This window comes from Notechis scutatus, chromosome Z (assembly GCF_049901735.1).
Source record: "Notechis scutatus isolate UNSWTSFEM ecotype Mainland chromosome Z, rNotScu1.2, whole genome shotgun sequence".
NCBI classification, from domain to species: Eukaryota; Metazoa; Chordata; class Lepidosauria; order Squamata; family Elapidae; genus Notechis; species Notechis scutatus.
Window position 1 is genome coordinate 57,162,391 of NC_142025.1, and position 14,193 is coordinate 57,176,583.

General features: G+C 38.1%; 1 protein-coding gene across 3 annotated transcripts; it reads left to right on the top strand.

Annotated features, from left to right (window-relative positions):
• Positions 1–617: 617 nt before the first annotated feature.
• CDV3 (CDV3 homolog) lies at positions 618–10,218 on the top strand. 3 transcript variants are annotated; one of them, XR_003371877.2, is made up of 6 exons: positions 618–1,217; positions 5,248–5,327; positions 5,813–5,949; positions 6,310–6,463; positions 7,512–7,772; positions 7,923–10,218. XR_003371877.2 is itself a non-coding variant. In XM_026678510.2 (5 exons), the coding sequence occupies exons 1-5, from the start codon at positions 990–992 to the stop codon at positions 7,636–7,638; spliced, it is 726 nt and encodes a 241-aa protein (XP_026534295.1). In that variant the 5' UTR covers positions 618–989; the 3' UTR covers positions 7,639–10,218. The 3 variants fall into 3 exon arrangements, 2 of the variants coding, with proteins under 2 accessions (XP_026534295.1, XP_026534297.1); XM_026678510.2 differs by having other exon boundaries at positions 7,512–10,218; XM_026678512.2 differs by lacking the exon at positions 7,512–7,772.
• The last annotated feature ends 3,975 nt before the right edge of the window (positions 10,219–14,193 follow it).

Sequence of the window (14,193 nt, forward strand, 5' to 3'; positions counted from 1 at the left end):
GGTTTAATGTGTACAAGGTTTATGTTTTGTTTGTCTTCAAAAACTAATAAAATTTGTTTTAAAAAAAACAACTGGTAATGACTTGGAGCAAAACCTTTTAAATCTATTTTGCTGATAATTCTAAAGGGAACTTTAGGATACAAAAAGCACGAGAAAAACAACTACAGGCGCTCCAAACTCAAGTTAAGAAGATAATTAAAAAGAACCCTTTGATAGCAATAAGCCACATTTCCGCGACCTTTGCAATCTACCTTCGTCCATGCTTCGGAGAAGTCACTAGAAGTAAAGTCAAATTGCAGACTCCTCTCCCGCCTCATAGCGCATGCCCACGCCAAGCTCCGCCCACTTCACGCTAACGAATCACTTCTCAAAATTCTACTGTCGCCATGCATGCGCACTAGGAATTCCTAACGTTCATGCTGCCGGCACTCACTACTAAGGGCACGTCAGTAACCGCCCCCCTCTCCAGGCCTTTTAATTGGCTCCAAGACTCTTCGTTTCTTTCAGCGGGTTGGTGGACGGAGGGACAAGTGCATGCGCTTTCCCTCCTTCCCGCTCCAATGCCCAATAAAGTGGCTCTTCGAATATTACATTAGAAAAGCTCTGACGGTGCCCCTCCCTTTCTTCTTCTCAGCCTTCTGTTTCGGCTGTGGCAAGTGTGGCCATCAACGTGGGGAGCGGAAGCTGTTCTGCTCCTCTTCGAACGAATTGCGTTGAGGCAGGAACAGGAGTGAAAGCGCGCCCGCGGCGGCAGTTTAAGCCTGGACCTCTGCTACCCACAAGAGAACGGAAACGGCGGGTACCCAGTCGAACGTAAAGAGCACGCGAGGCTGCTGAGCGCGCCGAATTCTCACTGCCCTTTCTCCTCTCCCCTCAACCATTGAGGTTTTGGGGATCGCTGACTGTCCTTAAGGAGACGCGACTGGTCAGTCCGTCAGTCATATCCGGTTTGAACCGGAGCGTGAGGAGGAGCTACCGCCGCCATCGCCATGGCAGAAACCGAGGAGAGGAGCTTAGACGACTTTTTCGCGAAGCGAGACAAAAAGAAACGGAAAGAGAAAAGCAGCCGAGGAAGTGCCGCTGCCGCGCCTTCCTCGGCTGCCTCTTCCAATGCCCCTGCCGCGGGTGTGACTGGGGGAAGCCGGCAAGCAGAAGGCGCCCATGGGGCCGCCTCTAATGCTAACGCGGCCACTGGCACTGCTAAGGCGGCAAACAAGGTAAGGAGCCTAGACCGATCAGGGAGAACTGGGAGAGTTATGGGCTCGAGTTGGCCAGGAACTAGGATGGAAGAGAATTGGAGAGGAGGAGGAAACTTTATCGCGAGTACTTCCTATGGGCGTTGGTAACTTCCTTTCGGTAGAGGGCGTCGCTACATCCCAGCTAGGCCATCTTGGGTTTTCTCTCGGGCGCGTGGGAGCCAGTTTGTCAGCTTTCTAGGCTCGTGGGGCCAGGGCCGAGGTTAGGGGCAATGGGAATCCATTTTGTTAGAAAATAGGCTGGTATGGGGGGCGACTTATGGATCAAGGTGGAGAATTGCTCAGTCTTGCTTGTCCAAGTTTGTCTCCCACTCGCACTCAGGACTGTTGCTGTTGAGGCAGAATAAGAATGGGCTTCAATGTATAAAGTATGATAATGGTACACGGTTATTACGGTTTTATGGCCTCCCTCCAAAAGCAGCCATTAAATATAAATGTATTCACAATGCATTGGATCGGACCAAAATTTATCTCATTCAGCATTGCTTCTATATGACTCTAGTTCTCAAGATTCATGGTACTTTAGACTAAAACAATATACTAATTTTTCTTCACACATATCCCCGAACAAATTATGCAGGAAAGCAAGGCTATTGATGACTGCAAGAGGAGGCATGCCATCTGTGAAACTGTCCATATATAACAAGAGGCTAAGTTTCAGAATTCAGTGTAATTGCCTGCTCTTCCCCTTGAGGAGGAAATCCCCCCCAAAAATACTTAGAACAACTAAGACATCTCAATCAAGGTCAAGTCAGCTTGGGTAGAGATTAAGAGCAAGTTGGGGATATTGTAGGAGCTATTTGTAATTGGACTTGTCTTTTTTACTAAGGTAGTCTCATTCTCTTTGAAAATGGCTATTGCTCCCAAGAAAAACTTGGCTCCTCATGATTTCTCAAACCTTTTGGCAAACTTGATTCTTCAACAAAAAGATACGATGGCTCAGTGGCTGGGCTTGTTGAAAGGTCGGCAGTTCAGTGGTTCGAATTCCTAGAGCTGCATAACAGAGTGAGCTCCTGTTACTTGTCCCAGCTTCTGCCAATCTAGCAGTTTGAAAGCATGTAAAAATGCAAGTAGAAAAATAGGGACTTCTTTGGTGGGAAAGTAACAGTGTTCCGTGCACCTTTGGCATTTAGTCACCTTCGGCCACATGACCACGGAGATGTCTTTGGACAGTGTTGGCTTTTCGGCTTTGTAATGGAGATGAGCACCACCCCTTAGAGCCAGAAACTAATATATGCAAGGGAAACCTTTACCTTTTTTATTCTTCAACAAAGCTTTATTCAGCACATGTGCATTGATTGCAAAGAACTGGATCACTACCAAATGGTAGCCAAGGATAAACAAAACATTCTATCTCTTTGATATCTAGTGCTTAAACATCCAAGCTATGGGTATAAACTATGGACAAACAGCCTTGTGCAGTCTGCCAGTTTTTAAAAACTCAGCAAATTCACTTGTCCAAACATTGCTATCATCTGGAAGGATCAGCCTCCTCTACCTCAAAAGATATATTATGGAGCATCCTCAGGCTTTGACACTGCCAATTCATTGTTGCTGCTGTGCTACTAGTTGCTAAATAACTGATTGGTGCCTTTTCTTTTTGTAGCCTTTTCTAGTCTGAATTGTGCTGGCATGTTATAAGGAATATTAAAGCATTCAATAATTGAAATGCAAAACAATATATAGAGACTAGGAATTTCAAATAAAGAACCACCACTCACAGCCCTTAATATATTGCTTGTTATAATACAGCATCAATCCATTCTGTAAGAGTGCAGTGTAGAACAGCAAAGATTTAGGGTAGTCTGATTTCCTTCTGACTCTTGGAGAGGAAGGGATTTTTGCAAATAAGTGGATGAATGTGGCCTACATCAGTTAATGGTAAATGAAGATCCATTCCATCTTAAATACATTGTTGACCAAATGTATATGTCATAATTCAGCAAAATAGTTTTTAACTTGCAAATCATTTATGTTTTCTCAGATGTTTTCTTCACAGCATGTTAGTGAGAAATACAAGTTTTGTATCTTCAAAGGTAGATAGTAACTTGGGTCTACACTAAAATATAGCCAATTCTCTCTCCTCCTTTTCATTCCTTTGCAAGCTTGCTTTTAAGAGATTGAGGAGTTTTGATTTCACTGTTCCCTTTTAAACCAAACTGAATTAGTCAGATCAAAGCTAACTTCTATATGAAAGTGGGGACATATGACTAAATATCAGAAAATCTACACAATATGCTATCTTTGATATTGTAGAGAGGTTTTACAATCTTGCAAGTATGATTAAATTTTAAGTTTTAATTTTAAAATAGGAATCAATTGGAATCAATTTGCATAACACTAGAATTTTACTGTATTAAACATTACTAAGAGTTCTATATAGTATATATTTTGAAATAAAAATTTAATTAAACATTTAATTACTACCGCTTTTCTCCGAAAATAAGATCTGGTCTTATTTTCTTTTGGGCTTGAATATAAGAACTAGGCCTTATTTGGGGGATGTCTTAATTTTTTTACCTACAGGAGGCAGCAAGCACAGGGGATGATGGGAGTGGGAGCACTGCTACCGTTGGCCCCGCCCTCTATCCCAAAATTACTTGCCTGTGGCTGCAACAGACCAAGTTCTTGGCATGCCTTAGCCTCTGCCCTCCCTGCCTGCTGGCACTGCTGCTGCTGGGCACTAGAGCTCAGGTCTTGCTCAGACTGCTGCTTCAATGAGGCAGAAGGCCGCATGGCGCATCAGGATCGCTTTCCCCCACGCCTCTGCCCGCTGCTTGGCCTGCTGCTGCTGGCCTCATGGGGCTCTTCCCTTCCTGGCCATGCTGCTCTCAGCAGCCCTACTGGGCTGCTTCTGCCTGGTGCTGGGTTTGCTTTGTTCTCACATATCAGGAAAATTGATGTGCAGAGAGGGGATCTGGTTTAGGTGAGTAGGGTGGAGCAGAGGGGCAGAATTTTGGCCATTCCTTGGATTTTGTTGGATACCTCATTAATCATTTGATTTTACTTGCGATGCAGGAGGGAGAAAGATTGGAAACTTCTGCACAATGGGCAGGCAGGGTCAGAATTCTTTCAGAAAGTGATCTGCAAGTGTGTGTGTGTGGCAGGGAGATTTTCCTACCAATCCTCTGTAGAAGCTCTGCAGTGGGACAGAGGAGGGAGGGGAGATTGCCCCTTTTTCCTTTGCTGCCCCAAAATTGTCTCGCATCAGTCAGGAGCAGATGGATGGAGGAGGAAGGGGCATTGCAGTGCCACCACAGAGTGCCTGCCTGCCAAAGCTGCAGGGTGGCCGAAAGCCATCAGCTAGGAGGGCAAAGAGCCTTTGCAAGACCAGCAGCAGCAGGGGCAGGAGGAGAAGTCTATCTCAACGTGCTGCATGGTTTTCTGCCTTGTCATAGCAGCAGCCTGCACAAGACCCGAGCTCCAGGCCTGATGAAGCATGGTTAGCTGCCTGCTCCAGAGCTACAAGATGAGCTGAGGGAAGAGAGGGGCCCTTGGCTACGAAGTTGCCTGTGGGGTGCCGAGGCTGGCAAGAGTGGAGAAACACTTCAGACACCTGGAGAGACAGAATGAGAGGCAGCTCTCGACCCTCGCTGACTCAGCTGATCCATGGGACCGTGATTAAGGGGTCGATTGAAGTGATTGTGGATAGGAAGGAGTTGCCACACCTCAGGGATAGTTGCCTGTGTTTGTGAGGGGAAACACAGGCTGGCTATTCCCATCCCCTCACTAGGGCTTATTTTTGGGGTAGGTCATATTTTTTGGGGAAACTGAAAATAAGGTGTATTATGAGATATTTATGGAATGTTGAGAAGTGGAAATAGTCTATCTAGTTACAAATTGGCACTGTTCAGCTTCTGATATAATAGAAGAGTTGGGAATATTTAAATCTTAGCAGGATGACTTTTTTTCTGTGACAGTCATTCTATAGCTTCCAATGGTGATTGTCTTTTATTAAGAATAATGAGCCTACGTAATCTTCATCTTGCAGGAGGAGGATGACTGGAAAGAATTTGAGCAGGAAGAAATAATTGACTACAGTGGCCTCAGAGTTCAGTCCATGCAAATTAGGTATTATTGTCTTGAAAGTATATAGGTATATATTGAAAACTATAGTTCTGTATTTATGAATGATTCAGTTATTGCAAGTTCTAGGTGAAGAAAAACTTAGTCAGGTCTTATCTCTAAGCTTGCCACACAGTAGCTAGTATTGCTTCAAAACATGAACAATACTTGCTGTTCTTAAACGTTTTAATATTTCTGTGCGATGGAGAAATTACTGTTCAGTAATTAGTTGTTGATTATTAAAAACAAGTTTTTTTCATATCTAAACATTTTGCATCATCTTTATTAGGAGCCTATAGTTATTGACATGATTGTGTTCTAATTGTCAGTTATCAAATGTCATAGCATGAGATTGGAGATATTCTCTTATTTTAAATGACATACTTTCAGTACTACTGTATGCTAAGTACTACATATTACACAGTTTACATATTATAATATGAATGTGTTTACGTAAGTGATGAATGCTGCAATAGCTTTTTTTTTGTCAGTGAAAAAGAAGAAGAAGAAAGTGATAAAAAAGAAGAACCAAGGGATAACAGTGAGGAACCAGCTGGAAGTGTGGAGAAATCATCTGGTCCTTGGAATAGGTCTGCTCCTACACAAATACCTGTTGCTGAAATTATTGGTGAGTTTTGCTCTATGTTCCTTTTAATTTACCAATATTTACTGAATCAGCCATTTTATCTCATTTTTAGCTGAATGAAAATCTATTGAATAAACTTGAAATATAGATATGATTTCTTGCTAAAAATGAATATTCCTTTGGAAATATTTTATTTCTAACTTGATTAAATAATAGATTGTCTGATACAAAGGAGTCTTTACTTATATAGCCAGATTATTGAGTGTAGAATTAAATAAATTAAATAATAAATTAATTAAATATTAATTAAATTAAAAATAATAATTAAATATTAAATTGAAAAATTTCACGTAACATTTATCTAATTACATCTGATTGTTTAAGTTTTTAAATTCTTTACAGAAAATCCAGAGCCAGTGCAATCCAGTGGAGTATATAGGCCACCTGGTGCAAGAGAAGGCAGGACACGAAAAGTGCCACAAGGTCCCCCAGAGATCTATAGTGATACACAATTTCCATCATTGCAGTCCACTGCCAAGCAAGTAGATACTAGAAAGTAAGTATCACAATAATCTAAAATATTTCCTTAAAATCATTCTTCTCCAAACCTAGCAATCTCATAGTTTTATCCACAGATCATAAACAAGTATACAATGTGATCTGCACTAGAGGAAGCAAGTGTGTTTTAAGCATAACTAGGGAGGTTATGGATTTTACCTGCAGTTCAGATTGAATTTTTTTTTAAAAAAAGGTCTTGATTTATGCAGTGCTATTTAGAGAAGTGGGATGTGAGATTGTTATATAACTTGATCTGGGCCCATTCCTAATATCAAATTATCTTCTAGGGGACTTGTTCCATTGCAAAACTTCAGTCTTGTACCTGATACTAAGTGGTTCAAATTTTCATTTTAGGTTTATCAAAGTTTAACTTAAACAGTAAATTACAGTATTTGTACCATAATGTACACAAAGGTGGCATTTGCCAGATTTGTTTCGTAATCTGTTACTGCATTTGGGATTATAAGTGTGTTAAGAATGTGTGTTTTAGACACTCCTTACATAATTGATTTTATTTGAATATCAATATTCTTGTAACAGACTGTTTATAAATAAGTATTCCAAGTCAGTAGATGCTTTCACATGAGACAAGTTCAGTTCAAAAAGCAAGCATGCAGAAATAAGATATGTGGTTCTTTGCATTTAGCCTATGCTTTGGAATATTTTCTAATTTAGGACATTCCCATATTCATAATTATTGACATGTTGCAGTGTTAGTCTGAGAAGTTGGGATACATTTTTGTGTCTGCAATGCAGTGAACTGCCTCAGTAATGCTATCAAAACTTTTAAATTTATATGTTTATATAACAGAACCCAGTGTGTCACTTCAGAATTAGTTAATGAAATGGCATTGAGGTTTGTTCAGAGAAATGTCATCAGTACATATGCAAGCCCTTAATCATGCCTGCAATACTTCTTTGGATTATGGTCTCCTTTGTTAGGGCCCTAGTCATGGAATTTTGCAACTAAATTCGTGTCATTAATTAATATTGCTAAAGGGCAAGTATGTCTAAGACAGTTACTGATTACATTTATTTTCCCTTAGGGATAAAGAAATGGAGAAGAGCTTTGAAGTAGTAAAACACAAAAATAGAGGTAGGGATGAGGTTTCAAAATCTCAGGCAACTAAACTTCAGCTAGACAACCAATATGCTGTGCTTGGGGATCAGTAAATCTGCACACATATTTCAATTAAGGAATGGTTGTTTGATACCCTTCCACTCTTAAGGTAACTAAACTACACCAATTATGAACATGCCGTCTTGTTTCTGCTGGATCTTCTACAACAAGTGCAGACTACTTTGACGTAAGTGATTGCTTTTCTGCACTTTGAAAGTATACTTAATTTGGTACACCTTTGTATTATAAGGGAAATTAATGTAAATTGTTAAACAAGAGTTCCCGGTGTTTTGATTCCTCTCCAGCCAGTGGTTATTTCAAATTTTTTTATGTTCAGATACTGAGCCTTCGTAAAGGTTGCCTACCTCAGACTTGCTGCACTCATTGTGGATACCATGTGGATCACAACTTCTGGAAAAGGTTACAACTCTTTGGTGGCCATCTGAAACTCGAAACCAGCTCTACTGGATTCCTCTAAGAAATCCTGCAGAAGTCAGCCATTTGAGTTGATAATATAAATAACAAATTTAAGTGACCTTAAATGTGCCCCATTTATTATATCCTTTCACATGTAGCCATAATTTACTAGGAACCTTTAATGCACAAAGATTTTAAAAAAATATGCAGCATAGTGTTGAGTTTTTTTTTAAATTTAGTTATCAGAAAATAAATACATATCCAGATAGAAAACTTATGGACACTAGTCTGTGTATTAACTGGTTTCATCTGTGTAAACTCTTCATTTGAAAAATAGCTCTCCAGTTTTCACAAATTGCAATATAGTCATGTAGTTGCATGGAATATGCAACTATATATACTTTATTGGATCTCAGTGAGTTAGATTTTCATTAGATAAATGGTCAATGAATTCTATATCTGGGAATATTCTAATATTCTATAATGCTTCTGTAATATCTGGGACTTATTTTTGAGAAGGTCATGCTGAATATATAACCGTGGCAATCTGTTAAGAAGCATCACCTATTGCTCACACATTCAATTATATTTGCAGATGGAGATACTTATATGTGTAGTGGAAAATGTCCATTGTTGTACTTTCTGTTTAAGATTTGGATATATTTTGCGAATAAATTGTTGCATTTATGGCATTTTTTTCCTCCTGCTGCCCAAAGAGTAATGGCACCTTCAGTTAAAACTCAATTTCCTGACCAGGGATGTACCCATTTATTTGGACAAATATTAACAGTATTTGAATACTAATTTGTGCTATATTATTGCTGTATAACATTAACTGTGAATAGAATTCAAACCAGCTCCGAAATAGAATTCTTGCTCCCTGGGTTAATTTTTTTTTCTTTATTGTTCTTCCAATCTGAATCTAATGTGGCAATTCCTGATATGTCTTTCCAAATGTCTGGCTGTTTTTTGGACTCTCAAGCCAGGATTTAGACAAATATATTACTTATGAGGTAGCTATATACTTTATAAAAAGATGACTTTGCAATTAAGGAGTGTTTAGAATATGAAATCATTGCTTTAAATGAAGACTAGACTGCTTAGAATAATATTTTATTCCTATTAAGAATTGTGATATATATTCTTCTAAGTAGTTGTGTTTTATACAGATGCAGAACCAGTCTTCTACATACTTAGATCACTGGAAGTAAAACAGTTGACACTGTTGAGTTGCATATCTTTCCTGAAAGTTGTCTATTTGCCAACAAAGCCTTTGCAGAGTATTAAAGCTGAAGAACCAAGATTATGTGAAATTTACAATTTTAAATTCCAGCTTTGACATTTTATTAAAATTGTTACACATGAATCAAGTTTAAATATACTGTATGATAGGGTAGATGAAGCTGTCCTTTGTATATTCACTTGAGTTCTTGGGCATAGTTGGCATAGAAAGTTAATATTGTAACAATAAATATGGAAATGTTCATGATCTTAGGAGTGTAATGAATACACACACACACACACACACACACATATACATGCTCTGATGCCATGCATCACTTCAGTGTGGCAAATACATGATCATGGTGTTAAAACTTAAGGCTATAGTCTTATGTATGCTATAAGAAAAAAGTTCCGCTGAGTTCATTCATAGATACGCATTGAATTGGCTATTGTAAAGTATTGGTGGCCCATAAATAACTTGAAATGTGTGGTCATCATCTACCTCACTGTCACTGTTAACAACACCAATATCAAGTGGCAAAAATGTAATTCTTTAATAGCAAACACTGTTAAAGTTGAAAGCTTTTTGTAGTGAAGCAAAAACGTTCACATCATAAGTTATTAACATGCTCTCATTGAAATAGTACACCATTGAATTAAAGTCAGATCTTTGAAAAGAAAATGGAGCTCTAGTGTGAACAAATTGCATATTTTATGTTAATGAATTATTCCTTGAGTTTGTGTTAATTTGGGGGGAAGCTCATATACATGTGGATGGTTTGACTTCATGCACTCTGAAGTTCTGCATCTTATCAATCCTAACAAATGTCATATATACTAATATATACTTGTTACATAATTGCTTTGTTATCCATGGGCAAAATGGCTAATTATAAAGAAACAAACTAAGGTGACCTGAATGCAAATGAGTATTCTTTTAATTCAGACATAAAGTTGTGAACTGATTAAAATAAATGATAGCTTGAAGAAAACAGTCCCAGTTTTTATCAGTCTGTCTTTGAAGTTCAGAGTATTTGATTCATACTTCTGAAATCATAGTTAGCCTAAAGTTTATTCTGAATTGTATTTAAGTTCATTGCTACTCTGTGAATGCCCAGAAAAACTACCTCTGGAGGACCATGTATATATATTTAATTTGGCTGTAACTTCCTTCCTGCATAACAATGAGTGATGCTTTTTAAACAAAAGCAGTGTCTGTGTTCCTAGTCAAACAAATATGAACTATAATTTAGCAAGTTCTTAAGTCAACTTTTTTCTGCTCTTGCCAGCACATTTTATATATCTTGGTATTTTGTACTGGTAATAAAAACAATAACTGGCGGGGTACTATTGGTTCAGTAGAAGCATTAGGACTTCCCAAGAGCATTTTCTGAGGCTTCTATACAGATCCTAAAATGTATACTTATAATTCTCAATTGTACCATGCTTTTTAGCTGGTGTATCTGTTAAAGGTCTATTGGCAGTCACAGTTGAATATGGATCAAGAGAAACAAAGTTCATAGATCCAATCAGCACAACTCATGTCAAGAACAAGTTTTGGACTGTATAGTCAATCATATACTGAATTCAGATCCCATGTGTTGACAATTAATAGGCTGTGAACACTATATTCAGTCATGATATACAGTAAAAATACAGAGCATGTTTTCTATATGCTCATTTCAGTACTTCAGTAAGAAACATGTTTTATGCAGAGGCCTTAAATTATTCAAGGTTAATATTCATATTTTAACAGATGGCATGCTGAAGTTACAGAAGCTTAGTTTCAGACAATTCAATCAATTTTTTTGGATAAATTACCTAAACCAAATCAACTATAGAGACAACTGAACTGATTGCTTTCAGTTTTTAGACAAAATAGGACAATAATTGATCTGCAAGAGTTTTAAATAGATTTATCCTGTGTCCGCTTCTCCAAAAGAAATAATAAATGCTATTTATTTATTTGAATATGCTGCTCTTTACACTTCTATTGGGTATTACATGTAGCTAACAAAATTTTGTTTAAAAAACAATGCAAATTAAAATTAGCAAGAAAAACCATTAACAATAAAGAATGTGATGAACCAACAATGCAGGAAAAAGTGCTATTTTTCATGACCAAAGGGAAGCTACATCTGTGTGATGTGTTTAAAAATGACATGAGTGGGGGTGGGAAGTCTCCCAATGTTAACCAAATAAGTTTGTAATGAGACCCTAAGCCATTTGAGACTTTAAGAATAGCAACCTTTTAAAGTATGCTTGTGAGGCAATTGGTAACCAGTGCCAGCAGTTTATGAACTTTGCACCTTGCATAATTTGGCAATCTGCCTGCTGGATTTTGCACCAACTGAAATGTTTGGACACTTCAAGGGGTAGCTCACAGTATGTATTGCAACAGTCATAATAGGATGTAACCAGCATATGGACAACTTGTATAAATCTAATCTTGCACATTCCTCAGTATCTGCAAATTCAATGGGATTTAGGGCTCAAAGCAGCATTTCACTGGGACTGCAATCTTATTAAAAACAGCATATATTTCAGTCTCAGAATCCAGGCCATCTTTTTAACCAACAGTAACATTTACCTATTATCAAATTCGGGTAACGTTCAAATTTACCAGATGCTTAGAATCAGTGTACAAGGAGTATAGAACTGAATAACATCAGTCTAGTATTGACAACTGATATCAGAATTGTAGAAAACATTCCCCTATCAAATTCATGTCGAATAATGATATAAAATTACATTCAAGACAAGATAATAGGAACACAAATCATACTGCCATCTGGATATTATTTGTCAAGAAAACTGGAAACATTGTGAAACAATACCAAACCTCAATCCTAAAGCAGTCCAGAAGGTTGTTTCATTATCTTATCTTGATCAAAAGCTCAATTAAAATGGATTCACAAAATCATTCAAATGCTATCAACCTTAACTGACTTCTCTGAAATAGAAAAATACAGGGAGATAATGATAATTTCTGCTAGTATGGTTTATCATGGCTATTTAAATCAGCCCAGAAAACAGAAAATTGCATAACCAGGTAATAGCTATTATCATTCTGCACCTCCTGTCTACTTCCTTAATATATACAAACTGAAAGGAATCCAAAATATTGTCAAAGTTATCCCTAGAATCTGCCCAAGTTCTACAGTCCAAGCTGGGACAGAATTAATTATAAAGAACTTCCCCCATCCTATGTATCATGGTGGGTACTAGCTGCTTAATGTGGTAAAACAATATCAGTTTCTGGGGATAGACAAAAACAACCTGCTTGCCTGTACTATTGCAAAGTTAAGAATTCAGATGGGTTTCACTATATACCATATTTTTTGGACTATAAGACATTCCAAAGTATAAGATGCACCTAGCTTTTGCGGAGGAAAACAAGAAAAAAAATCTGCCTCTGCCTTCCAGCAATTTGCCTCCTTGCAGCAAACAGTGTGGTCAGCTTCAGCACAGCCTGATTTAGCACAAGCAACTAGTTGTCTGTTGAATCGGCCTCCCAACTATCAGCTGTTTCAAGCTGCAGGGATCCCTATTGCCGCCTCTGCATGCCCTATTTTCTGCTGTTGCAGGTGGTGGGGATTGGAACAGGTCAAAAAAGGGGTACATGGAGGCCAAAAATGGGATGCTGAAGCTGAAAAAGGGGTGCATGGAGATGGCAATAGGCGATCCCTGCGGCCTGGAATAGCTGATCATCGGGAGTGAGATCAACCGACAATCAGCTGCTTGTTCTAATTAGGCTGTGCTGAAGCTGACTAGGCTGTTTGCAAGGAGGCAAACTGCTGGGAGGCAGAGGCCAAAGGGTGGGGGCCAGTGGGTGGGCAGGGCTTCGGCAACATTCACTGTATAAAAAGCACAGACATTTCCACCCATTTTTGGGAGGGAGGGAGTGAGTGCATCTTATACACCGAAAAATACGGTATATGATCTGACCCATTCTAAGAGTTATTTCATACCCCATTAATTTCATTATTTAATAAATCAAGATGATCACTTGGCTCCAGGAGGGGAATGCAAATGCTTAAATGCTTAATGTCAATTGTCCAGGGGATTTCCCCATTCATGTTTAAAAACTTACATTCTGGAAATTAACCATAAATATTCCCATACGTTAATATTCCCATATATCAGTTCATTTGCCCATACTAGAGAAGTTAAAATACTTAATAATTTCTAACATCCAATGAGGTAGGAATAAAAAGATGGTGAGATGGTTCTGTGGAGCAAAAGATAATCTGCTTTGGAATAGTTGTTTACTATGAAAAAATACAACTTGTCTATAAAACTGCTCTGCACAAAAATGGTAGAATTCTGGATTGTACCACTTCAGATACTAGGCAGTGCAGTGTATTTTGAATATTGCTGTGCTAGCCCCCTACAAATAGATGAAGCATCATTGAGAATATTGCAGTGAGTCTATCTTTGATATACTTTGGAATATGAATAACACCATAAAGATTGAAGACCTATTAAATCTGTAGTGAGATAGACTTGTCACGTTTATTCTCTTGGAATGCCTAGAATGCCTTTTTTTTTTAGGAGCAAAATGAAAAAGGGTAAAACTAGGTTATTTGGCCATAAGTATGCTGAGGTACTTCAGATAACAGGCTGTTATTAAAATGCAAAAATAAACATTTCTAACATTTGTTCTACCAAAATTATAATGGATTTCACTGAAATTACTTATTTTCACAAAAATGTAGAAAATTTGTCAAGTGGCAAATCCAAGAATATGACCAAGTTTGAAACCACTGCAAAGGAGGAAGTGTCTGTATCAAATACAGCATGGGAAATTAGAGGCAATTGGATTATGCTTGTTTTCCAAGATGCAAAGACAATACTTCCCTACTTAACAGATGACTTCAGCTTTATAAAATGTTTTTGAGTTTTCCAGTGAAGGTGCTATAAGAGTACAAGGTGTAATTAAATTTGCTGAAATCTGTCACAAAAAG